We start from the raw sequence: 27822 nt of genomic DNA on the forward strand, positions 1-27822 counted from the left end.
ACTTCTAACTATCAAAAAGGTTCAAAGTTAAACGTACAGCTCTATAATGATCCACTGGTTATTTAGAATTTCTTTTTAGAACTTTTATTGTTTTAACAGCTTTCATATAGATTTTTCGGTAACACTTTATTTTACAGTGTCATTGTTACATGCAACTAACCCTAAACCAAACCAAACCCTAATCCTAACCCTATGGTGAGTACATAGTTACTTAATATTACTCAGTACTTAAATGTATATTTACGGTGTAACATAGACATCTTAAAATAAAGTGTAACCGATTTTTCTATTGTTTTCCTAAGGATTTTTTATTTATTTTTTTGCCATGGCAACACATCAAACTTTAATATTCTTTTCAGGTGTTTCTGAGGCTCTTAGCATGCTTTAAATTGCATGAATTTCGACTCACCCATCAGAGATGTTAGCCAGTAGACATGGACAAAGCCTAGAAGCGATCTGGGAGGAGGGGCTTTTGACACCAATCTCAGTACACATACTGAACACATCAAGCCAGACAACTTTACAATATATGGTCATTAGTTTCAACCAACAGGAAGTCTGCTATTTTGGTTTGAATGTGTATTTTTTTATATATCAGGCTCTAAGTTTTTACAGTTTTTCTCGATTGCTTAACCACATTTCTTGAAGTTATGCCTCCTTTTCCAAAAATCCATAACTTCTCACCCAATTCTCCATACTTCTTATTTTCAGGTCAAAATGAAGCGCTCCATTCAAATCCATTCAATCATATAAAAAAAACAAAAAACTTTGCCCTCAGACATGCGACAGAAGCCCTTAAAAACACACACACTACAAGAATACACACTAGTGAGATCAGTTCATACACTGTAATGAAAAACGGTCAATGACTGTCAGCTACGGCGGCCAAACAAAAACCTTCCAATTAAAGTTATATATTTAAATTTGAATTATGTTGTCAATTATGAATTATTACAATAAAACACCTTCACTGCAAAACATAATCTTAAAAAAAACAAAACAAAGCAAAAAAAAAAAAAACAGTCAAATGACTTTCAGCAACGGCTGCCAAACAAAGTCTGTAAAATAAATGTAAAATATCCTCATTTGAATAAATTGCAAAACAGAAAAAAAACTGTTGTTTTACAGGTATATCATGAATTGTTACTAACAAAACACATTCACTGTAAAATCGCTTGCATTTAACCAAAAGAGTGAATTAATGTAACTGTGTCACTGCCTCTGAAATAAAGCAACATGCAGCATAACATCAGTGCTTTCTGGCTCATCCTGGATTGAAGCACAGGATCTAATCTTCAGCACAATGGTGACCCACAAAACCCTTTAAATCCCAACAGAACATGAAACACTACCAGATCTCTCGAGATCTCAGCATCGAGATCAATTTTATTAAATCATTATGCAGAAAATGTTTTGTCAAGGTCATGCAGACTCACAACAATGGTGACAATACTTAAGATCCACCCCAAAGAATGTCCTTTTATTGGAATGCTATGCAGGTAATACTTGTTCTAATAATTAACATTACAACACAAGACAAAAAAATGTATATATGTATCACCGTATTTTCAAACTTGTACATGTACTTGTCAGTACATTTTTTAATGTATTTTCCAATTTATCTTTCTAGGCTACATCTTGCGGCAATGCATTTCAAAGAGAATGCTGATCGTGAACAGGCAATGAACTTGGAGGGCAAAGCTGTATGTAGGATAATATATCCAAAATCTAAGATGGGAAAGATGGGGAGAAGTCAGTGAAGACAGAGCCTACTTTTGGTTTGTTCATAAATGTTTGAAAATGTTTAACACCAATTTTTGTCAGATGTTAAAGTCTGCGTGAACCGAAAGTTGCAATCTTCTTTTCTCCAGTGTTGTGACGTTTTTCCAAGTGAAACTGAATACTGGAATACTTAACTTTAGCCGTCAAACTGATGTCATCACAGAAGGAATGCCTTTCCAGACCGGAAGTAACTTTTCAGATTTTGATTAAAGATTACCGCGACAAACAATTTTTTTCTGTGTTTTAACTTGAACGGATTAATTGTTCACCACAAGACTATAATAATAACAAAGTAAATAAGGTCGATTTTGATTTCATGTGTACTTTAATGTAGATATAAATATTTTAAATAGTATATAATTTGAAATATAACAGTACTTTAAAAATAGTAAAAGTGTCACAAGTGTTTAGAAATAGTGCAACAAATTGTTAATAACAACTTTTTTATGTCAGGATACGTCAATGACCTGATGAGACTGATGTTCGTGGAGGTGTTTGAAGACCCTGCCAACTCTGTTGAGGAAGATATGAAAAGTTCCAATTCCAGTTGCCATATCAGCACAGTTTGACAGGCCAGCAAAGGAGGATCTCATTGCCAGACATGTGTCTAGGTTCAATCCAGCAGTGGCCGGATTTAAAGTTATTTTATTACAATGTGCACCTTGCTAAATAAATAAACACATTTTGCAAAGTTTATTGGTTTGATATCTCTATGATTACATAATGAAATCTTATTTCATAATTACTCCTCCTCTGTTCTCCTCCTAAGTGTGCCATAATCAGCTCTGTAAATGATATTTATGTTCTGAAGTGTATAGACGTTCAGCCAGTCCTGGATGTTCTGTCATGCACCGTGGAGAGGTTGGCTCCTGAGTCAACCGTCTCCTTACCTTTTAAAAAATATCACAAATGATGTCAGCCATGTTATTTACAGTCACACTTCAGCATTTTAACCTTTGCATGACATTCTCTTTCCTGAAAGCTACTTTGCAAAAATTAGTTTGAATAAATGTTACACATATGTGGGTTTACCTGCATGTCAGTGGAACTAACCTGCTGACATTGTCAATAAATCAACTTATTTGCAACGTTCCATTATATAACGAGGTAGAGACAATAATTAGATCATATTACAGCTATACACTGGTTGCACCTGCAATGTTAAAAAGTGATCCCCTAAGTTTATATATGTGGTGAAGGAATAACATGTAACATATTTTATAAAGACAAGTTCATGAAAAGAAGTACATTGCTATCATATTAAGTCTTACACAAACTACAACTTTACACTTTAATGTATTTCGTGACTGAAGTATAACCGGTTCTATTTCTTGGCAGCAAACAATTTTCCGCCTCAGTTGGCATCGAACTGCACTTCCCGCATGTAACGTTACACTTTTTAAAACGGTCAAAGAATTAAAATTACGATGACAAAATAAAAGTAGAACTGTACTTACTGTACTTACAACATAGAGACGTCCTGCTGTGGTCGTTGTTGTTGCTGCTGCTCCTCTTCAGTTTCAGCCTCTGGATCTGATTCTGGATCATGGATGGCTGAATCTGATTGACAGCCATAGTTTATTCAAGGACAACGTTTTAAAAAGCATGTCACAGCTTTCAGACGCTCTCGACGCAGTATGCACGTGACGTCATCGTCGACCGTTATGACTGCGGTCACGCCCACTGAGCGGCAACACTGGTTATCAGCGTGAATGCCGCGAAAAACACACAAAACACATCCAAAACGAAAAATAGCTTTGTGATTGACTGTAAAAATAGCTTTGACACAAAACCTGAGGTATATATTTAAAGACTGCTGAAAGCTACAGAAAAAAGAAGTGTAATTCACGAAAACAGCTGGACTCCAGCAGAGAAACATGGATTGCAGTTATCATTTTGTGTCAAATTGTTGGATTTTGAGGTAAAATCATACCGTATAAATTGAATTGTTATATATTGTGTTGACAACTCATCAATTAAATATTTACCATCTTATATTCTGCATAATTGGGTGTTTTTCAATAAACACTGACAAAAACTATACAAATTTAAGTGCTGGACAATATGACGATATATATAACATTGATATAAGTGATTACTCGGATTTAAACCTACCTATATTGTAGTTATGTAAAGCGTTCACAGGCAGATTTGCTTTATGTATTTCCCCAGCGTCGAAATCAGGCACATATAAATGTCAGAAAAACACGATTTCTGGCTGCATGCCAATATCCATGGATTAGGTTTCTTTGTCATAAGGAACACTTTCGAGTCCAACCTTTAGTGTAATCGTTTGTTTTACTCGCGTTTTTGCAGTTTCCCTTATTAAATCCAGTCACGCAGCAGGTTCTTTTGCCACTCAGTCCAGCTGAGGGAGCGCGTTCCGGCGGGAAAGTGACGCCGATGCTTAAGCCCGGGTATACTTCGGCCATCCGCGTTCGTGCACCGTCCGCACACCCTGGCCGCGTGCAGGCCAAATTTTGAGACCGCGCGGACAGTCCGCGTGCAACAGCGCATGCACAAGCAGTATAGAAGAGTCCACTAGGTGGAAATACGCACATTATTGAGCACAGTGTTCAGCCGTCAAAGAAGAGTGTGAAAAGACCGGTTTAACAACATGCTTGAAAAAAGAGAAAAACACAGCGAACTTGACCAGCGTTTGTGCGAAGAGATTAGAAAGTTACCACATTTGTACAATTCATATCTGAAAGTGTACAAAGACGTGTTTAGGGCGGCAAATTCATGGAGGGGGATAAGTAAAATATGGGAAAGGATGCACTTCTTTTCTTCTCCGATCATGCCCAGTAAATGTCCCGTTGATGACACGACTCAGTGCTGCTCCGAAGTGTCTGGTAGAGCATAGAAAAAACTGTACTGCGCATGTGACGAACGCGGTCATCCGCACGCATACTGGTGTAGTATACTTTGAAAGACGTGCGGACGTGACTGTGCATGTGGCGCATCTGGGCGCGGAAAGTGAAGTATACCCGGGGCTTTACTCTCTACCTACGAATGCTTGTTAATCCGCCTACACAATACGCCTCCAGCCGCTCGGCTTTATTCAGAAAGACTCGGTACAGCGTATCCCACACAGCAGGAGACTCCTAGGCGGATCCGCATTCAAGTCGCCAAACTTGCGTGACTGTCACATTCGTTTTGGCGCTGCCCAGAGGATCAGCTCTGCCTCCAGGCGGCGCCGTAAATTCTACTTCTACTGTCATTCAGCGAAACCTGAGCGGACCCATGTTGGATCTGCAGACGCGCACGCACCTTTACTGTAATGGTTGTATCAATTTGCAGGTCTCAAACGGACCCTCAGCGGAGGAAAGGTTTTAATCGCGGATGTGGAGTGGAGCCACGGTGGGTCCGCGATCCGTCTTTGTTGCGGATCCATCATTACGTGCAAGTAGACGCCGATACGGGTCCGTCCATGGATACGTTCCGGAAGCCGTGATTTTTTTGCTGTGAGGTATGTATCTTTTATAGTAAAACTAAAGACTTTTCAGAGATATGAAGGATGCACTACTACTCTATAGGTACTCAAGATTGACATGAGATTGACAGAAACTGTGTGTGATACCCCCCTCCCCCTTTAAATAATAAATCAGCTCCATAGTGAATTCTAAGTGATCAAGGGCTTACTTTTTACACTCGTGCAACATAAGCAATGACGCACATCCGAGACCATGAGAAGGAGGGAAGTTAGCGAGTGAATGGCATAAAAATTAGGAGTAGAACGCAGCCAAGTTTTGTTCTCCATCCATCCTCCCATATGGTACCTACTTGGACTCATTTGCATTAGGGGGAGGGTACTGTCAAGATCCTGACAGTCTTGTCTGTTTTATCTTTGTTCAATGTTTCCAATGTTTGTCTTGTATCTGAGCACATGGCTCTGTCTTTGTTTGTGTTGGGCATGTGCCAACTCTCGTAACGCCTCCTTGTTTAGTCATTGTCTAGTTTCAGTTTATTTTTGTGTTGTTAATTGTTATATCTTCTCTGTCTTATCGTGTCTTGTGTCTCATCTTGTATTATGTTCCTTGTGTTTGTTCCTGCCCTTTATCCTGAGTTCCTGGCCACTGACTCCCACTGCCTGGCAGCAAGACTGGTACAGCTGTAAAACTCTCAAGTGTCAAGCCTCTGGTTCTGTGAGCCTCTACCTGGCAGCAAGACGGGTGCTACATCTAAAATTTCTACATTAAACTATGGGTTCCTTGTGTTCCTGACTAGTCTTTCTTCTGGTGCTGCCTCTCCTGTGGACTGTCTCACTGGTCATCATTCCTGTGCGATTGCCTGTCATTGTGTTGTCTGCACTACCCTACTGTTTCACGCCTCACTCTCCTTACTGTCTCTAGTCTTCAGTCTTCAGTTAATAAATACCCCTGAACTGCTCATTTGCATCTGAGTCCTATCTCTTGCAGGATCATGACAATTTTGAGGCTCAGGAGGATCTACAACAAATTTTAGACTGCATCTAAAAACAAAACACCTGTCTGCCCTGCTTACACAAGTTTCAATAGAGATGATTCAGTAACACACCCAGTCCCAGGTAGTGGTGACACCTCAACCTATACTCAGATCTGTAGCCGGGACAAATGTGCAAATCAGCCAGCAACGTTCTATTACATTACCTTTTACATGCTGCAAAGATGTTTGCAGCAAAAAGATGCCATTATTGCCACACTTGCCCTTGTCACCCCCAGCTTGCCAACACTCCCTCCTGATGAGTGGGAGATTGTGAACAATGCCTGCAAGATGCTAAAGCCTTTCAAAGAAGTTCCATCTGAAATCGGCGCAAAAAGGTTTGTGTACTTTAATAAAATTTCAGCTTTACATTCTTTAAAAAAAAAAAAAAAAAGATTTTTGAGTCATTTAATCTTTGTCTATCGAAGAAAATGTTTTTCTACAATTCAACTATATGCATTTCATGTATGGTTTTCCTTGCTTCTAAACAACACAGGCATGTGACAGCATCCACATTTATTCAAGTTAAGAGCAAGGATCCACTCACATGGTGGAAAGCACGGCTAGTGGTTTATGAAGGTTTAATGGACATTAGGAAGAGGAGACTTTGTATAGTTGCAACCTCTGTGCCTGCAGAGAGAATATTTTTAAAAACTGGGCAAATCATTTCAGAGAGGAGGAACAGGCTGAAACCGAACAAAATCAGGCAGCTTGTTTTCCTGAAGGGAAACCTTCCCTAAAATCAAGACAAATGTCATTGCCCAGCATGAGCAATTGTTTAATAATGTTTTTCCCCATTTTGTTTATGCTGATAATGACTGACATTTGTAAATACCATTGTCTCTTGGTTTTGACATTTCATTTAAATGATTTTAAAAATTTGCTTTGTTGTATTTAAAAAAATAAAATTGAGCATAGTTTTTAGATAATTTATTTAAATAAAAATGTATGCAAATATCTTACAAACTACACAAAATACTTGCGAATGAGGTTTTCTTTTATCCTTTCCATTATTTATTTATATATTATTATTATTATTATTTACAAAACATTAAAAGTAAAGGACTAACTTAAATCCTGGGATCTTCAAAATTCAAAAGCAACACAGAAACAAACCTCTGTAGGTTTTTGTAAATGTTTTATACTGTAACGTAAACCCTTTGCAAGTTCTCTGTAATGCATAAATTATTACAGCACATGATTTATCTTGACAAATTATAATCTGCATGCACAATGAACTATAGTAACATTTATTTACATCTCTCGGATTTATCAGGATATTAATAAAATGTTATTTAATAACAGTAGTCATAATAAGCATATTTCCAGTACTTGCCTCAGGCTAGCATAGTAGACACTTCTGTAATCCTTGGCAAACTTCGCTCAGAAAAGCTGTCAATCTCAGCCGTCACATCCCCGTTTTTTAGCATAAAAATAACTAAAACCAAACTCATTTAAAATAGGCAGCGGCTATTTGCTCTAAGTGACAGTAGCAATATATTCTATTTACATGAAGTAAAAAATTGCAATATATTCTATTTACACCATGTAAGAGTAGCAGTTCTTTGCAATAAGAGTAAATAGTAATTAGATGTTATCTATACCTTATATTGGCAGATAATATTTGCACCTTAGTATTTTTGTACATTAAAACAATGCAATAACATCAGAGTGTATATGATTATATTTATTAAAATTATTAAATGGATGCAGCCTTATTGGGAGAATAAAAACCCTCCCTATTTCTTCCCCTAACCCTACCCAATAAACACTTTTAATATTATTAAACACTCGTTCACAGTTTATTTCCACTTTTATAACATTATTTTCATTTTTATTGAATATAAATGCGAACTCGGCAAAAGGCGGATTCTAACTCACGTTGATCGCGTTAAGTGAAGGACGAGAGAGGACCAGGCCTGGTTTTACGTTATGTTTTGTTTATGCGTGTGCGGCAGTTGTCCATGAGGGGCTGCCGCTTTTATGTTCGTTTTGTGTTGTATTACAGTGTTTGAATCGTTTGCCGGTTCCCGCCTCCTCCTTCCCTGATCTACAGCCACCTGGGGGTGATCGAAACGTTTTGGTTTCACTTTTCAGGACTTGTGCGGCACACATGGATTACTTCATATGTACCAGCTCAAAAGAATGAATCATTCAAGAATCAAACATAACTGTACACAGTCCGCCATGTTTATCTACTCACCAGAGCATTTAGCAGCAGCATTTAAGTAAGAAATATATTCTTATGAAAGCAACTTAAGTTATTCAATCAAGAGCAGTTAGTAATTTTCTGTTTTTTCTTTTGTTGTTTGATTCACATTAACAGCATATATACAGCAACAGCAGGTCTCTTCCCATTAAATTACATGTAAAATGTCATATATTCCACTTTAGCTGGCACTGCAAGGCATCGCAAGCTTATCAAATTCAAGACTGCAGTAAAATCAGCAGTTAAGTGCAGATTACATAACTTAATATGTGTGAAGAAATATGTGTAGAAAATGTGTAGAAATCTAACGCTGTTCACTGCGAGTCTGAGTCGCCCTCTGCTGGTCAGATCTGCTCCCGATCAAACTGCACTTGTGCTGAAGTGCTCTCTGATGGTGGAGAGGATCTATAAAGAACAGAAACACATGCCGAAGGGATCATGAATCCCCTTTCAGTGTCAAAAGTGTCTCTATGGGGAATAAGGAAAAGAGTTACCAGTTTGGCAGGAAACATAAACGAGCGTGTTTGTTTCAGTCTGTGGAAGACAAAGAATCTCACAGGCCCTAAGGGAATATCTGAGGAGTCCTCTGATCTCGGCTGAACCCGCTCGTCCCGCTGCTCTGTCTTATCACGTCTATGGCTTGACACATTTCGAACCCTCACAATATCACTGAACGTCACTTTTCTGCATTTTATTAGTTTTCTCTTCTCTGCAAAACACTGAAAAAGAAAATGTTCTAATTATCCTGTGGATGTTGAGTTATGAAACAGTATACACACACACACACACATCTGGACTTTCCATAGATGTAATGGTTTTTATACTGTACAAACTGTATATTCTCTCCCCTTACACTAACTCTGCCCCTAAACCAACCTATCACAGAAAACTTTCTGCATTTTTACATTTTCAAAAAAACTCATTCTGTATGATTTATAAGCTTGTTTCCTCACAAGGACCTCAATTGAGGTCCTCACAGTGACATGAGTCCCCATGAGTCTGTGTGCATTCAGGTTGAAGTCCCCAACAGGATTGAATAACATGTACTCTCTCACACACACACACACACACACACACACACACACACACACACACACACACACACACACACACACACACAAAGAAATATGTTTGAAAAGTTGAGGCTTTATTCCAAAAGATATTAAAATGTCTGCCTTTATTACAGTGAAAACCAAAAAGAGCCATTACAAACAGGACCCCCCCCCCCCATTATTACAAGGACGACCCCCCCCCCCCCCCCCTTAATTCATTAAAGCCTTGGAGTAAAGGGGTTCATTTACAGAGCCTTCGTAATCCTTCATAATCCTTATGATCCGTCACAAGTGTTCAGACTCATGCTCCTCTTCACATTTACTGTTGGTTGGACTGTAAGCAAAATGTCTTTTTTTAGACCTGAACAAAAAAAAAAAAACATAATTATTTAGTGTACACCAAAAGTGAGTGCAAACTTTCAGTAAATCGGGGCAGTTATGTAGAGTACTGCTAATGCCACAGCAAACAGCAGGGGGCGCTGCTCTTATCAGGCTTACCAAACCACTGTCTGCATGTGACTGATAGTCTCTGGTAAAGGTGATCCCAGACTCTCCGGAAGCAGAAGGCTGAGCAACCCGGAGAGAACATTCAGACTGCCGATTAAGATGTACGGCAAAGATTTGTAGTAGCCTCCTGCAGCAAAACAACAAGAGAAACTTGAACAAATGGTTTTGATAGGCATGTTTGAGAAATTGACAATAAAAACATTATATATTTTGATCTTTTAAAATAGTAGAGCATCTCCAGCTCCAAAAACAAGCCAAGAAGAAGATCTGCTTAAACCAGAAAACTTACTTACTCACAATTAAAATAATATAAATTATTCAACAGCATATGAATCAAAACTGCCAAATGTTAAAAATGAAATGTCAAACCACTTTTGAATGTGAAGAGGAAACGACTGTGAAGCTTTGGGAGTGTTGATTAACTTGATGTACTCCTATGTTTTTCTCATTTTTCTTAATCCCATCAGGACAAAGTGTTTGGCAAAAACGTGATTTTCACAGCTAATAGTTTTTTTTTTTTTTTTTTTTTTTTTTTATGAAACTTACCCACGTTCAAGTGTTGATAAAACCTAGAATGACTGAAGCAAGAATATATGTTTTTTTGTTGTTGTAGTTGTTTAAAAGTACAGGCTCTTTTCTTTCTTTTGATTGACTGTTTACATATTTATGAAACAAAATATTCTGGGGGCCATGCAAGTTTTGTGAATATGATGAAAAATACTGGCGTTAGCTGACAACTTAAAAAGAAGAAATGCTGGTGGGGAAAGACTTAATAAGCATTGGTCATTAATAGTCTACTTGGATTGAAATGTTTGAGAATGGAAATTTAAATATTTATTGTTTAGACATCACACAAATCAGGGATGGACTGGGACTAAAAATGAGCCCAGGACTGATACCTACACCCAGGTCATATTTTTATGACTTATTTTTTGAGTCTTAAATGCCAAGTGCCTCGTCTACATCAGTCATTTCTTTGTGTCTCTTCTCATGCTGTTTTCACCTCTTAATTCTGCCAGTTTGTTTAGCAGTGTCACAAGGATCGAGGAAAGAAAATATGTTCCAACAGCCATTGATTTTTTAAATAGGATTTTAAGATGAGTTGTTGTTGTTGTGAAGTTTACCTTTTTAAATTAATGTTGTGTGTTCTGTTTTTTTGAGCCTTTGCCTGAAGACAATTTACTACCCCTGTAGGGCTAAACAATAAAGCTTTTGAATTTAATTGCAGATGGTAACACAGGTCTTAAACAAGGGAACACAGAGAACAGAGACATGAGCAACTGCATCAGGGAACAAGGAATGACTGACAAAGACCAAGGTTTCCAGATGCTCTATGGCTAACAAAAGACACAAAACATGAGTCCAGGTGGGTGGTGTGGATCAGGAGATCAGGGGGATGGAGGACCAGACCCGAGAGGTCGAAGCGTGTCAGGAGACTGAGGTCGAGCAGGGAGCCAGGGTAGAGCAAACAAAGCAGGGAACCAGGGCGGAGCAAACAGAGCGGGGGGCCAGAGTGCAGCAAATAAAGCAGAGAACCAGGGTAGAGTGGGGAACCAGGGTGGATCAGAAACAGCAGGGGGCCAGGACGGAGCAAACAAAGCAAAGAAAAAGGGTAGAGTGGGAAACCAGGGTGGATCAGGCACAGCGGGGGGCCAGAGTGGAGCAAACAAAGCAGAGAACCAGGGTGGAGCAAATAAAGAACCAGGGTAGAGTGGGAAACCAGGGTGGATCAGGAACAGCAGGGGGCCAGGACGGAGCAAACAAATCAAAGAAAAAGGGTAGAGTTGGAAACCAGGGTGGATCAGGCACAGCGGGGGGCCAGGACGGAGCAAACAAAGCAGAGAACCAGGGTGGAGCAAATAAAGAACCAGGGTAGAGTGGGGAACCAGGGTGGATCAGAAACAGCAGGGGGCCAGGACGGAGCAAACAAAGCAAAGAAAAAGGGTAGAGTTGGAAACCAGGGTGGATCAGGCACAGCGGGGGGCCAGAGTGGAGCAAACAAAGCAGAGAACCAGGGTGGAGCAAATAAAGAACCAGGGTAGAGTGGGAAACCAGGGTGGATCAGGAACAGCATGGGACCAGAGCGGAACAAACAAAGCAAAGAACCAAGGTAGAATGGGGAACCAGGGTGTAGCAAACAGAGCGGGGGGCCAGAGTGGAACAAAAAAAGGCAGAGAACCAGGGTAGAGTGGGAAACCAGGGTGCATCAGGCACAGCGGGGGGCCAGGGCAGAGCAAACAAGGCAAAGAACCAGGGTAGAATGGGGAGCCAGTGTGGAGCAAACAGATCAGGGGGCCAGGACGGACCAAACAAAGCAGAGAACCAGAGTAGAGTGGGGAACCAGGGCAGATCAGGCACAGCTGGGGGCCAGGGTAGGGTGGAGCAATTAGAGCGGGGGACCAGAGTGGAGCAGGGAGAGCAGGGAGTCAGGGCAAAGCAAACAAAATGGGGAGCCAGAGTGGAGTGGGGGACCAGGGTGGAGAAAGCAGAGGGCAGGGAGCCAAAGTAGAGTGGGGAACCAGGGCGGATCAGACACAGTGGGGGGCCAGGGTGGAGCAAGCAGAGCAGGGGGCCAGGGTGGAGCGGCGAGTGAGGGCAGAGCTGAAAAACTGGAGACCACCATGGTAGAGCTGGGTACCAAGGCAGAGCGGAAGACTACAAGAGGTTAGGGGACCATGGCAGAGCAGAGAGCCAGGGCACAGCAAACAAAGCCAGGGTAGAGTGGGGAACCAGGCGGATCAGGCAGAGCGGGAGCCAGGATGGAGCAAACAAAGAGGGGAGCCAGGGAAGAGTGGGGAAACAGAGCACATCAGGAAGAACACCATGGATGGTGACCGTGATAATGGAGCCGGCAGAGAAGGCGGAGCTGGAGACCAATAAGTGGAGCCGGCTGGGCTGGAGACCACCACAGTAGAGCCAGTGGAGCTGGGCACCAAGGCGGAGCAGAAGATTACAGGGGGGTTGGGGGACCATGGCGGAGCAGAGAGAGGAAGCATACAAAGATCGGTGGCAGCCTCTGTGGCTGTGACAGAAAGCTCAGGAAGTTCAGGGACAACCTCCATGGCTGAGACAGAGCAGACAGTAAGTTTATAGTCAACCTCTGTGGCGTAGTGATTTCAGGAATGGACTCTCTGGCAGAAACAAAGCCTGACAGAGGCTGCAGAGTGTTCAGAGTCAGCCTCTGTGGCCACAGATTTCAAAATTGTCTTCCTTTTGCCTTTGTCTCAACTCTCCCTCCCCTCTAGTTCGCACAGGTCCCTTGTTTCTCCTCCCTTAATTTTGGGGTCTTAAGCCTCTGCCGCTCCACTGGAACTACTTTCCTTCTGCATCCCAGATGCCATCAGTCTTCGCCTCTGTACAGAAGTGGTTCATTACAAATATCTCTACTCTTGTTGAAATTTTGAAAATTGGTTGACATACTGGTGGAAATATTATGAAAATGCCTCAGTGAAAGTTTGGACCCCAGCATTCTTCAAAATATCTTATTTTGTGTTCCACAGAAAGAAAGATATACATCTTGGAATGACATGATGGCAAGTAAATGATGACAAAATGTTAATTTTCAGGTGAAATAAACCTCTCTTGCACAGTTCTGAACTGGAATTATAGTTTGAGGAAGCGATTCCAGTTTTTTAGAGTTTTTACACTACCTTCTATGTCTCATCGACCTGACATTATGGGAATATTTTTCTCCCTCTACATCAATTGTATAGAAACCTGGTTTTGACAACTAAATTGTCTCACAAATTGACTGGGAAAGGTCCCAGCATTCGCTAAGGCCAGTCCATCCCTTGTGCAAATTAAATCCGTTAAAGCTGTATAAATAAAATTAGGATACTATGATGTAGATGAAACTGTGACCTAAGTAGATGAAGTATGGTGCAGAAATGCTGCCGACTCTGGATGCCATGGAGCAGGTTCCTAAAGCCGTGTTCCTCAGAATGGTGGGGTAAAGCTCTGCAGTCGCTGGGTACACGATCGCAAATGCTGCTGATAGACCAAACTTTCCCAGCATTACCAGAGAAATGGCAACAGAGCTCATATCTACAGGTTAAAAGAGACAAAACACCCCATCCAAAGTTGACCAAATACTGCAAAAATGATGCTCTTCCTCAGTATTTTTGTCTTGTTTTCCAGCACAAATATCTAAATATTCTTAAATCAAGATTCATTTATTTGGGAAGCAAAAGCACCCAAGATATCAAGTCTTGTTTTCTGGATTAATTGATTATTGTTCATAATTCAATTTAAAAAATATCAAATAAAAAATTAAACGGCAAGCAAAAAAAAAAAAAAAATATATATATATATATATATATATATATATATATATATATATATATATATATATATATCTTGATTGATGAATGTTTAGATATTTGCACTAGAAAACAAGACAAAAATACTGAAGAAACACTTTTTTTTCCCACTGTCAAAAATCAAACACATCATTAGACAGACAAATCCTCATAACCATGCTTTCATGCTAAAGTTTGTCAGAAAATCCAGCATATGGTGACAATTAATAGGTTTAACACAATCAAAAGTGAACACTAAACTTTCTATTCACTATTTCTGCGAATACACATGTTTTAATGAATCTATCCTAACACATCACAATTAAATTTCTCACGCTGTGGTATGAGGTGTATGAAGAGAAGAACCAGTCCTCCTAATGACAGGGTGGAGGACAAGCAAAGGCGGCGTGGCCAGTGGCGGAGCATCAGCCAGGCCATGATGAGTGCAGGCACTTCCACTACTGCTGACAGGAGGCAGTTCAGGTAGATGTTACCATGCAGACTGGACGTGTTCAGAGACAAGGCACAGTATCCAATCGAAACAGCTGACCTAAAAGAAGGAAGTCAGTAAGTGAAGAATAAAATGCTATGATTTAAGTTTCTGTGGTATTTCTAATCAAACAAGCAAATATATGACATTAATGGCATTGTTCTTTGAACATTTCAGATCATGCCGGTGATCAGGAGCATCAGCTTTTGTTCATGTTCCTCCAGTGATGCAGAAGAGATGCAACAATTACTGACACACTGCAAAGTCAAGCTGTTCAAATCATTTTTAACTGCATTTGCCTTGTTATGCTCACTCTTAGAAAGAAATGTTCTATATTTAGTAGTGGCTAAAAGTGATGTCCGGCCTAGGAAAATTGACATCTTTATATTTTATATAAATATATATTATTAACATTTGTGAAAGATTTTGTAAGCAATTTCCACATTCTCTGGGTCCCAAGAGGGCAAGGCTGGCAGTGTGCAACATTATGCTTTGCCACTCTCAGTCCCCTCTTTCATCGTCAGCATGCAGCAGAGTGTGATTCGAGGACGCAATGTCTTCTCATGCACCCCCTGCCAAACCATGGAGCCAGGTAAGTGTTGCACTGCACACTCAGACACTACTCTGGGTACATCTGTGGTCCCTTTGGTCCTGCTGGTTTGGTTCGCTTGTGCTCCCCTTCCCCCTCGCAGTCCAAACATTTTTTATCATCCGGCTGGGGTGCTGTGTGCAACGGGCATACTGCTGCGGGCTCCTGGACAGGACCTTGACTGCAGTGGCATATCAATTGCCTCAAGTTGCTACCAGCATTCCTTGCCCTGCTTTGGTTTCGGCCGTTGCTCTGGGACAAACATGTACTGGTCCGGACGGACAACACATCAACTGTTGTATACATCAACCATCAAGGCGGTCACATGTGAGATGCAATGTCATATTTTGTCCCTCCCGTCGCCCGTGCAGCCGACACTCTCTCACAAGCTTACACTCCCAGAAGAGTGGAGACTCCATACCCAGGTGGTCCAGCTGATTTGGAAATGCCACTCTGGCCACGCCCCATTACCAGTTGTTTTATTCCCTGACCGAAGAAAAACCCTTGGCACGGATGCCCTGGTACACAGCTGGCCACGGGGCTGATCATCAGGTTTCTGAGAGGTGTGAGGAGGTTGAACACTTCTTGACATCACCTTATTCCCTCTTGGGACCTCTCTCTGGTCTTAACAGCCCTAAAGAGAGCTCCCTTTGAGCCCTTGCAGTCAGTTGAGATCAAGATCCTCTCTTAAGACAGCACTCCTGACTGCGCTCACTTCCATTAAAAGGGGGTATCACACACAGTTTATGCCAATCTCATGTTAATCTTGAGTACATGTAGAGAGGGGTCAAAACCAGAAGTTTTAGTGAGGACAGCGCAAACAACAGCAGCTATGTCACAGCTGAAACCTGTATGGAGAGACAAAAATATCTCTCTAAAACAAAAATTAGACTTCTGCATTCACTTGTCCTTTCAGTCTTATATGCCTGTGAGAGAGAGTTGCAACAAAGAATCCAGGCACTTGAAATGAGATGCTATAGAATCATCCTTGGCATCTCTTACAAGGACCACATCACAAATGAAATAGTGAGAAACACCATCAGGCGTGAAGCAGGCCAGCGACCTCTTTACTACAGTTAGAAAGAAAAAGCTGAAATGGTATGGACATGTTGTCAGAGCCAATAACCTGTCCACAACAGTCCTCCTAGGTAGTGTCCCAGGTGGCAGAAGACAAGGTAGACAGAGAAAGAAGTGGGCGGACAACATTACAGAATGGACCATAAAAAGCTTTGCAGAGACACAGGCACTAGCACATGACCGTGACAAATGGAGGGACCTGATCAGATGTTCAACAGCGCAGCGACCCGACAACCACACCAGGTCATGGGACTGATGATGATGATGATGATGACATATAGAGTAGTAGTGCATCCGTCACATCTCAAGTCTTTAGTTTTATCATATTTTTGAGAGTCTTTATGAAAACAGTCGAGCGCCTAGAGGGGTGCCGTGTGAGTGGATCTAAAGAGTCACGAGCATGTGCAGCTTTTGCGTGAGGGAGAGGTGCCCGTACAAGGAATTCTGACCTTTATGACATCACACAGCCCCATACTCGAAAAAAAGACTGCAAAATTGATGAGGATTTGGAAGAGTATTTTTGGCACAGAAATACTCCGTCATACGTCCAACTAGTGTTTTGAAACTTTGGCCATGTTTAGCATGAGAATCCAACTCTTTAAAAGTATAAATAAGTCAGAATACATGAAATAGCATTATTCCCCCCTTTTAAGAGGCTGACTCTCACGTAATCCTGAGACTCTGGCCTAGATATGTTCCCACCACTCCCTTCAAGGACCAGGTGCTGAACTTGTCTTTATGTGGACCGCACAGCTCTTTTTCTGCTTTGGAGGCCAACAGAAGGGAAAGTCTGTCTCTAAGCAGAGGTTGGCCCACTGGATAGTGGATGCCATCATCTTAGCGTATTAATCCCAAGGCAAGCCATGCCCCCATGGGGTGAGGGCTCACTCCACTCTGGGTGTTGCCTCCTCCTGGGCATTGGTGCATGGTGCCTCGCTGGTAGACATTTACAGAGCTACGGGCTGGGTGACACCTAACACATTCTCAAGATTCTACAATCTTAGAGTAGAGTCTCTTCCTGTGTGTTGTCTATTAACAGGTGATGTATGGGAAGGCTGACTCTGTGTCCTGCTTGCAGCGCCATTCCTCTCTTAGGATGGGATACGTGCCCTAACTGCTCCTCAGTTGAGCTCCCCTCTGGCGAACCATGTAGGAGTTCCTGCAGCTGTCTTTCCCTTGGCAGAGCTGCTCTGCCATCCCTGTCGGTGCTGTCTCCACCCTGCCTAGGTTGGATCCTCTGCAGGGACCTTCCATATGTAGTACTGCCCTCTGGCCAGTCCATATGTCTATCTCCATGTTACTCCCCCACGGGCAGGATTTGGTCACTGTAGCATCCCATTCCACTTGGAATAGGCACGCTTTCCCAGTATTATCTGAATGTATCACTGTGTGGGACAAGTGGAACAGCTGTGATTGACTTCTCTGTGTAAACCTTGTCCTTCTGGGCATGGGGGACCAAGTGACTTACGCGGGGCACTGGAAGATGCAGCGATTGTGCCATTTTTCTTAGGGATACCAATTTGTCAGTCATTGACTTAACTCGTAGTGTCTGACTGAATGGGAATGTCTAGGTTACTAGTGTAACCCCTGTTCCCTGAAGGAGGGAACGAAAAGGTTACATCTAGTCACCACAATCTCTGTGTTCACCACTGAGTGACTGGGCACTGCTCGGCTCCTCAGCGAAAACATTATTGAGCGTATCTCTGCTCATTTCCTATATACCCGCAGTACGGGGCATGGTTTGCGTTGCAAATCTCACTCGCAAATGTCCACTGGCTGGTTTTGTTAACACTCGAAGATGACAGGGCTCTCAGGCGTGATCCCATTTCGTCAGTCACTGACGTTAAATCTCTGTTCCCTTCTTCAGGGAATGGGGGTTACATTAGCAACCTAGATGTCCCATATTGAACCTCTAGAACCTTTTTTCTAAGAGTGTGGTAAAGACAAATGTTACAGTAAATTAAAGGCTCAACAGAAGCATTTTCACTAATGGTCAAAATAGCTATGGATATACAGATGTGCAGTTTGACTGAATAACTAAACTAAATAGTACACAAATCTGTACAATGTAACGGGATACTTATATGAACTAATCCACATCTTGAACCAGATACTGGCTGCGTCCAAAATCGCATACTCTCTTGAGTAGGTACTTATTTTGAATATGTACTTTGCGGCCACTAAAAAGTATCTTCTATATAGTATGAATGTGTGTAGTATGAATGTAATTTGGACGTACTACATTTCCCACGTTGTCATTATCATGTGACCTACCAGCATCAGTTGCATTGCTTCATTGCCATTCACAAATCCTCTCCTGTGGCCTCATGGGATAGTAAAGTGTCCATCATATGCACTCTTCAGAATCTTGCCGGAAGTAGTAGGTCATCCAGGTACTTTTAGCCTACTCTTTTACGAGTGCTGTGAATCCAGACATACTTCTTTAGTCATATACTGTTTTTTGCCCACTATATATTAGAGAAGTATGAGATTTTGGATGCAGCCCATGTGTATCTTAAGTACATGTAAGTGCTCTCACCAGACCAGGCACAGCAGGACAGTAATGCAGCAGATGTTGCTGGACTTCACCAGGTCACAGAGACTGTAGGTCTGCAACCTTCCAGCGTTTTCCCTTGACTGTATCGCACGTCACAACAAACATGTCTTGTTACACAGCACTGTCAAAACACAGTGTAAGCAAAAGACCATCTGATTTCCACAGCTAAAACAACATGAAGCATCCTCATGTGGACAATCATAAGAACATCCAAGAAAAATAAAATACTATTTACCAGATATCTTCAAAGCCAGTGGAATTGCTAATTACTGTTTTTATGATGATACTGCATTGTTTCAGTAGAGTCTCAGTTCACATATAATTCCCGTCACTTATTCCTGGTTAAATTTAAGTCACTAACTAATAAAATAAGATTATCTCCTCACAAAGGAGGAAATTTTTTTACTGATAAATCATTTTAACAGATTTAACATATCTCATTAACATCTGCCAAGTTTACATCTGTGACAAAAGAGTCACAAGAGAAAAAAGAAAGAGTTTAGTGGGCAATAAAGTGTCATTTATTGACATGTAATTCTCCTCACTTAGGAAACTCTGGCTTAATCATACACCTGAACTAGATTAGTGTTTAAGATTACTTGAGCATCTGAACTATGGATTATGAACTTTGGACTTTGAAAAAGGCTGTTCAATAGTGTGATTAAATGCTTGTTTCTAAGAGTTGAGAAATAACTGATTTTATGGTAGATGCAATTATAATCTGGGTTAGAGTAAATATTGTTACCGGGTTTGCTGATGGATTACTGATTAAGTATAATATATTGAAGCTAATGCACTGTCATATTAGTAAGTGCATGCATTTAAATGTTGCCATACTAAATATAAATTGTCCAGTTCAATGCTTGTTGCATATGACTGCATATGCTTGCTTTAACCTGAGTTTATGCATTGGCTTGTTTCCGCAAGGGTTTAATACATACATCCATGTGGCACATGTGCAGCAGGTGTGAGATATATGAAACAAGCCTAAATTATGGCATGCTTTCACAGTGCATTGAACTCTTTCAACTCCTCAATATATGACCCCTCTAGTAGTAAATCAATTTAGACTGAGTTCAACAGAAAATAAAAGGGGTTAAAGAGCTTTTGTCATATGAGGATATAAAAGAGACTGTTTAAAGCACTGTGTGCCATTTGAAAAGCACAGGCCGGTGTGGGTTTCACCTGAAGCAGGGGAAAAATGACATCAGGGGCTTTAACCCCGTTCATCTTGGCAGCCTTTCTCAGAATTGCCTCGGCCTCGTCAACCCTCCCTTGAGACAGCAGCCATCGAGGAGACTCTGGAATAAACCTGCAAACAACAACAACAACTATTCTGAGATATCAGGACCAGATCATTTATTATACTTATTTAATGCAGCAAATAGAAATTGAAATTAAATTCCATAAGATCCTATTCTGCTTTTTTCCATGTTCATCTTTTTTAGTGTGTAATGTTGCTGTTTGATCATGAAAAAGCTCTACAAAGTTCTAAAGTCCCTCCAGTCTAAGTTATTCTCTGATTCTGAACTCCATGAAACACCTTCATTGTAGAGTTGAGCTTTCTTCCAAGAACATACACGTCACAATATTCCTCATTTAAATAACTCATATGCAGAATAAAGGGGCAGGGTTTGTGACAAGCATGGTGGGACAAAAGCTGTGAGAGAACGGCGTGAGTGATAATGAGCGTCAGCTGCGTGCAGCACCGGTCACGTATCTTACAGAGGAGCTCCGAAAGCATAAAATTGAGAGCGACGACAGTGAAGGACGAGAGAGAACCAGGCCTGGATTTGTGTTATGTCTTTATTATGTTTGTGTGTGTGGCAGTCGTCCATGAGGGACTGCCGCCATTTACTTTTGTTTTGTTGTTTGTTTATTTTATGTTTATTAAAGTTGTTAAACGTTCGCCAGTTCCCGCCTCCTTCTTTCCACATCTACTGACCTTGCTACAGTGTTGAAACTGGCATTTATAATAAGGGGCAGGACATTTCCAAAACATGCTCGAAGCCCTTGAACTATCACAACTAACTGCTTCCAGCCTGTCAGGCTTTGGGTAAAGGGATGAGGCGAGGACTCAGAGATGCAGAGAAAACAGGCTTTTATTTGACAAAATAAATAAATAAAACAAAAACTACCCCATGGGGGAAAACAAGACTGGCATCTGGACAAGGCAGGACTGGACACAGTAACTGGATCAGGCAGAGCAGGACATAAGGGGTACATACTGTACGACAACGAACTGGCAAAGGACTGAAAACACAAGAATAAATAGGGAGCAAACAAAGCAGGTAATGAGGAAGGACAGGTGTGGCAAATGAAATCATGCACATTATTTATAAATCGAGGGAGCGAAATAGTAAATCGTGCGCATGATTTAGCAAATCGAGGGAACTAAATAGTAAATCATGCACATGATTTAGTAAATCGAGGGAACAAATTAGTAAATTGTGTGCACAATTTACTTTTTTTTTTTGCATGTCATGTGCAGGGCTCTGTAGGAAAACAAGATTCCTTGAACAATCAAACATTAAAACCTGTTGGTAGAGCCCAAAAACAAAATCAAGTCTTTGTACAAGGGCATAATAGGTCCTCTCTAACATTTGTTACTGCACTGTGAGCTTACAAGAACAATGATTTTTACTAACTAGGGCTGTCAACGTTAACATGTTAATGTGATTAATTCAAAATCCTTAACACACTACAATAATTTAACGCAAGTAAATTACAGAAGCACACCATATTGCACCATTACAGTAATTTTCATTATGCAGATAGATGATCTTGGGAATTGGGAGTTTATCACACAACGGCTCAAGCACCTGTAACCCTGGTAGGCGGAAATTTCCATTAACAGTGGGCATTGCAGATGAGGAACTCTCCGTTTCCACAGTGCCATCATACCTCATCACATCATGGCCGCCATTCCAGAGTCTCATTCCGTCATGGCCGCCATTCCAGAGTCTCATTCCGTCATGGCCGCGATTCCAGAGTCTAGTCCCATTATGGCTGCTGCACCTGAGCCCTTAGCCACACCACGCCTGTACGCCTGGGAGTACTGGTGGAGTATGAGTGGATGTCTTGGAGCCCAGAAATGGCTCCTGTCCCTAAGCTTAGCCCAGAGTCGACTCCATCTCCCTACAATCGTCCAGCGATGGCTCCAGCTCCTGACCACAGTCCCGTTTCAGAGTTTGGTTTTGATCTGCTTTTCTGTTCATGTCTAGATTCTAAATTGGTTTTCATTGTGTTATTTTTCTGTTTGCTCATTTTCACGATATGTGTATAATTAATTGCACAAAAAGGGTGCTCTTAATTGTGATTAAAAATGTTTATCTATTGACAGCTTTATTATTAGCATTAATAAAGATTTTAGATCAAATCTGCATCACCCACATGGGCGAGTTTGAGGCTGGAGAGCTGCGAGTCCTTCATTTTTCTGTAATGTTTGTAAGCATTTGTAGGTAAAACCCATCTTATTCACATGACCTTTTTGCTGCCTCTTTGCCAAGCAAATGTTGACTATACAAACTATGACTGTTCTGTATGGTGCATTATTAAACAGCACCTGTCCCATAGCAAACACTTACCACCAAAGGGGTATGCAGAAGAATCCAGGGACGGTGAGGGCCATCAGCAGCGTTCTCCAGTCTCGCAGGAAGTAGGCAGCCAGTGGAAGCATCATATAACCAATTGAAAAGAAAAGACACACACCAAGAGTGGAGTAGAGGTCACGAATGGATGGGCTCAATATTTCCATTCCTAGGGGAAGGACATTTCGTAAAAAATAGTAGTTTAATCCAGGGTCTACAGTCTGAATTATTGAGAATTTCTTCAAAGTATATTCTGAGACAAAAACATGCATTTGTTATGCAATTTTCATGTGTTAGTAGAATAAATGTGCTGCCAGTTTATTTTTAATAAGCCGTTATATGACTGAAAACAGTACAAGGTCAGTTGCGATTATTCAATGCTAATATAAAATCACAGCAAATCAAAAGCCTTTACCTAAAACAAATGCTGCAACATAGTTTGAAATCTGGCCCATTCCAACAATGAAAAACAACAAGCAAAAAATCAACCAAGATGGGGAGAAGACTTGAATGAAGGTGAATACCGTCTGAATCCCCATGGTAACAAACAGCACTATTTTCCTGCCAAACCTGAGGAAAAGAGAAGAAACAAGACAAGTTTAATAGGCAACATTCCAGTTTTCACGAGAGTGCAGTGAAGTGACTGAGCGTTTTTTTCTCACTTTCTGTATCTTAAGGTGACGTAGTAACAAGTTATTACATGTACTTACTATAGTAATAACAGTAAATTATGCATAATTACAAGTAACTAACCCTAAACCTAAACCTAAACCTAACTGTAATTCTAAAGTAAGTACATGTAGCTACCTAATTAATATTACTCTGTAACTTTGTCACCTTAAAATAAAGTGTAACCCAATATCACATTTTCAATCATACTGCAATCCTGAATATCAGTCCCGCTGTGTTGCCGAGTCAGACTCATATTGCCTAGTGATACAACAGAGGATCAGGACAGTCAGGTTGTGCTTGTCATTAAATAATTGTAATATTCACTTTTAGCTTGTGGGGAAAAAGTTTTGATGCTTTCTGACCTGTCAGACATCTGTCCAGAGATGACAGAACCAGTCAAAACACCACAGAAGAAGAGTGAGGTGGTCAATGGAGCTCTCCAGTCATCTGAACACACCAAATCCCACTGCCGTCGAACAAACAAAGCTGGGTTGGTAATGATTATATCCATTTGTAAAAACTAAGTTACATTCCTGTCTAACCCATGAAAGACACTTGATTTACATTATTTTGACACTTCTATTCCTGACTGAATACAGGAAAAATAGAGACAGGGGCTAGTTGTCACATGGAGAAGCTCTAATACAGTAACTTTATGGATTTTCAGATAAAATTCCATTTACAAATGCTTGTTTTCTGTGAAACCCATAGTTTAACTCAAAAATAAAGTTATAGCCTTTGTATGTCCATGTCTAACAAAACTGTCTTAAAGTTGTCATGAAATCAGAACTGACCATTACTGATTTTAACGTAAACGATTCGTCCATGCATATATTTTTGACATCGTAATCTTGAAACTAAGGGCCAGATTTACTAACAGCTTACTAGCATTAAAAACAACTGTCGGGATTTACTAAAGACACGCAGTGCAAAGTTAGGCATTGTTTTTACGGCTGACCTTATTGCATATGCATTTGTAGGAGTTTCCCCTTCAGACGCAAAATTTATGGGAGGAGAGTATTTAAATGAATCACGCAACATGATTTACTAATGTTTGCGCTAGTCAATTTACTGGTATTTGCACCATTATTTACAAGTTGAACCTGTGTCGACCCGCACCTGATGAGCATCAGCTCTACTTATTTGTGTCCCAATGCCCTGCTCTTGTTAGATTGCGTTGGTCATTATGTAAATGATTTGACCGCGTCCGTGTTCTTTAATTTGCGCGTCGGCAGTAGATGCAAAACTTGCCACTCCCATCATCGGCGCATTTGTGGAATTCGCGCTTGTGCTAATTTGCCCCGTTTAGTAAATCTGGCCCAAAATGTCATAACTTGTTCTTTTTGTGATAATAATCATGTCTCTCAGCAGACGTACTGTACGCAGCACACAAGGCATTTTGCTTTTTTATCCATTTTTATTTTAAAAAATGTTCCCCGTTCAGTAAGAAGTTGCATATAACAATATATGGAGGTTACGCTGCATGCAATTTCGATTTCATGTTGACTTTATATTAGAAACATCTTTGGGAATTCTGTCCTACAAACAAAACTATCATCACAGATCAAAATCACATTGATATTGTTTATAAATTATGTTTCTGTTGTTTCAAAAATAGCTCACCTTTTTGTGCTATTTTATGAATTGTTTTGTTTCATAATATTGCTGTAAAGCCATTACATATCCCGTAACAGACATGAAATACATGGCGTGGAACCTATTTCTTACAAAAGCATTCTTTTCAAATCAGTTCGAATAAAATGCAAGTCTCTATTGTGACAACATGCCCTGCGGTAACATTTTCACTGCACTGGATCTGGATGTGCGAAAATGTGCACGTTCAGTCGTTTTTGTAGTCAGTTCCTCAAGGCATGCATCTATACAGAAGTGCCATTTAGAAAACATTCACCGGAATGAAAGCGTGACATCTGCTCTGCTCTAAAGCTGGTGCCGAACCGGAACGCGAATTCAAGGGGCCCACAGGGAAACAACCTGCCCCGGGGGCCCGGATAGCTCAGCTTAAGGCGAATCTGAACTTCCGCTTTGCATACTGTATAAACACATTAGGCTGAAGTAAGGAGAAAGCATCAAACGAACCTCTGTAACAATGGTGGAGATGTACGTTTCTTTATCATACTCCCAGCCGTCCATACAGGCTTCTCGAGGAATGGACGAGACATTCACATCCACCCACGGGAGCAAACCTCTGTCCGAATAGTTCTTCACGATGTCCACTCGGTGTCTTGAGCATTTTATGAGTCGAGAATCCTCGTCCAGAGGAATAGACGCGTTTCTCCACTCATCAGTGATGTTCAGAGCCGCGGGAATGAGGCAGTGATGAGCGGGTGTATCGCCCATGAACACCATGGATAACCCCGTGAATCCATTGGGAATAATGCTCAAACACAACAGAGTGAACACCGTCCTTTGGAAAGGTTCCCAGTCTCCCAGGAACGCGGTGCTGTCATCGTAGTCTAGAGAGTTCATGGCAGTCGCAGCACATCTGCGACAAAACCTTCAGAGGAGAGCGAGGCTTTATTTCCAGACACAGATGGGAGGAGACAGACTCATCTCACGTGCAGCTGCGTCACTGTATACTATTATAGTTTAATGACATTTCTCAGTAGCGATGCTTTTCATCATGCAGCTTTTCCCAGTGTGCTGCTTTACTACCCAGCAAACACAATAACGTTGTAAAAACGTTTTTTTCACGTTGTGAAAAGGTCGTGATAACGTTTTAATCGGACGTATTTAATACGACAGATGTCGGGTTTTTTTTACGTTATAAATACGTTTTTTCACAACATTGCAGAAAAGTCTTTATAACGTTTTTATCACGTCTGAATGTCTCCTTGCAACGTTTTAAAAACGTACTTGACACGTCCAAACTAGTACTTCATATGCTGCCATCAAAATGTTTTTTTTAGTGTTATCTTTCCAGATAAAATGACTAAAACCATATAAAACAAATATATAAAACATAAATGTATGGTAAGATAAATACATTAAGTGGTGTATTTTATATTTCTTTATAATTCATCATAAGCTATTATGTCAGTTTACAACATTTCTGTAAATCTGAATATTCAACAGAACTTTTTTTACATTGCACTACCTTACCTGTAGAGCAGACCTCTGGTTGTTGTCCATTGTATAAGCCTACATTAACATATATGTAGGCCTAATAATTTATACTACACACAAATTTTGTCACTCATATTTATTCACAAAATGTAAAAAAAGTAACATGATATGGAAAAAAAGGTAAATATGTAAATAAATAAAACACATGAAAATTATGCCATTACTGGCGAATTTAAATATGGGGTCATTAACAAATTCCAAGAAATTTCAGAGGACAGATGTTTTTACAGAAGAAAAAAACATTTAATTTGTAAATTGTAAAGTATTTCATTTTAAATAGATACAAATTATTTTATTGCGATTATAATAATTATATTTTAATCACTTGTTTGCAGTAAAACTAATGCTTATATTTTAAGGATTTTTTTCAACACAAATTACAAATATATAGGCATCGGAACTTAAATAATATATATTAAATAAGAAGTTTATTGTTCAATAAATACCTGATTTTGAGAAACTATGTTAGCGATTTCTCGATTTTTCAGCGCTTTCATTGCAGGTTACATTGTTATGCCAGTAGGTGGCAGCTAGGAGCTGTCTTAATGACATAGTAAACCCAAAAATGAAAATTATGTCAATATTATTACTCACCCTTGTGCTGTTCTACAATATTAAGACCCAATACTAATATTAGTAGGCCCGCTGTACTGTTTTAAACGTTTTAGTAACTCTCTGGGCACTGAAAGTGTAAATTAAAGGATTAGTTCACTTTCTGAATGACAATGTCCTGATAATTTAGTCACCCCATGTCATCCAAGATGTTCATGTCTTTCTTTCTTCAGTCGAAAAGAAATGAAGGTTTTGATGAAAACATTCCAGGATTATTCTCCTTATAGTGGTCTTCAATGGATCCCAGATGGTTGAAAGTCAAAATTACAGTTTCAGTGCAGCTTAAAAGGGCTTTAAATGATACCAGACAAGGAATAAGAATCTTATCTAGTGAAACGATCAGTCATTTTCGAAAAAAAAAAAAAAAAAAAAAACAGTATATGATTTATAAACACAAATGATCGCCTTGCGAGTGCTACGGTGTTGTTTATGATTCAAAAGCTTACTCTGTATGTCCTACGCCTTCCCTATTCAACTTACGGAACGAACCCGGCACCAGTTCAGTTTTTTTCCGTACGTAGAATAGGGAAGGCATTGGATATACAGCATTAGAAGAATACGGAACATGAAAGCACTCGCAATGAAAGCACTTAAAAAAACGGCTGATCGTTTTGCTTGATAAGACCCTTATTCCTTGTCTGGTATCACTGAAAGCCTTTTAAGTTGCACTGAAACTGTAATTTTGACCTTCAATCGTCTGGAGTCCACTGAAGTCCATAGGAGAATAATCCTGGAATGTTTTCATCAAAAACCTTAATTTCTTTTTGACCAAAGAAAGAAAG

General features: G+C 40.4%; 1 protein-coding gene across 2 annotated transcripts; it reads right to left on the bottom strand.

The window, feature by feature from the left end:
* Window positions 1-9720: 9720 nt before the first annotated feature.
* LOC137012560 (solute carrier family 22 member 4-like) lies at window positions 9721-25881 on the bottom strand. Of its 2 annotated transcripts, XM_067375864.1 has the most exons (10): window positions 25382-25877; window positions 23647-23750; window positions 23028-23182; window positions 22610-22781; window positions 20208-20334; window positions 19005-19102; window positions 14645-14859; window positions 13873-14055; window positions 10003-10138; window positions 9721-9865 (listed from the first exon to the last, which is right to left on the bottom strand). In XM_067375864.1, the coding sequence occupies exons 1-10, from the start codon at window positions 25769-25771 to the stop codon at window positions 9790-9792; spliced, it is 1656 nt and encodes a 551-aa protein (XP_067231965.1). In that variant the 5' UTR covers window positions 25772-25877; the 3' UTR covers window positions 9721-9789. The 2 variants fall into 2 exon arrangements, with proteins under 2 accessions (XP_067231965.1, XP_067231966.1); XM_067375865.1 differs by lacking the exon at window positions 13873-14055 and having other exon boundaries at window positions 25382-25881.
* Between the last annotated feature and the right edge of the window lie 1941 nt (window positions 25882-27822).

Source organism: Chanodichthys erythropterus, chromosome 22 (genome assembly GCF_024489055.1).
Source record: "Chanodichthys erythropterus isolate Z2021 chromosome 22, ASM2448905v1, whole genome shotgun sequence".
In the NCBI taxonomy this organism is placed as follows: domain Eukaryota; kingdom Metazoa; phylum Chordata; class Actinopteri; order Cypriniformes; family Xenocyprididae; genus Chanodichthys; species Chanodichthys erythropterus.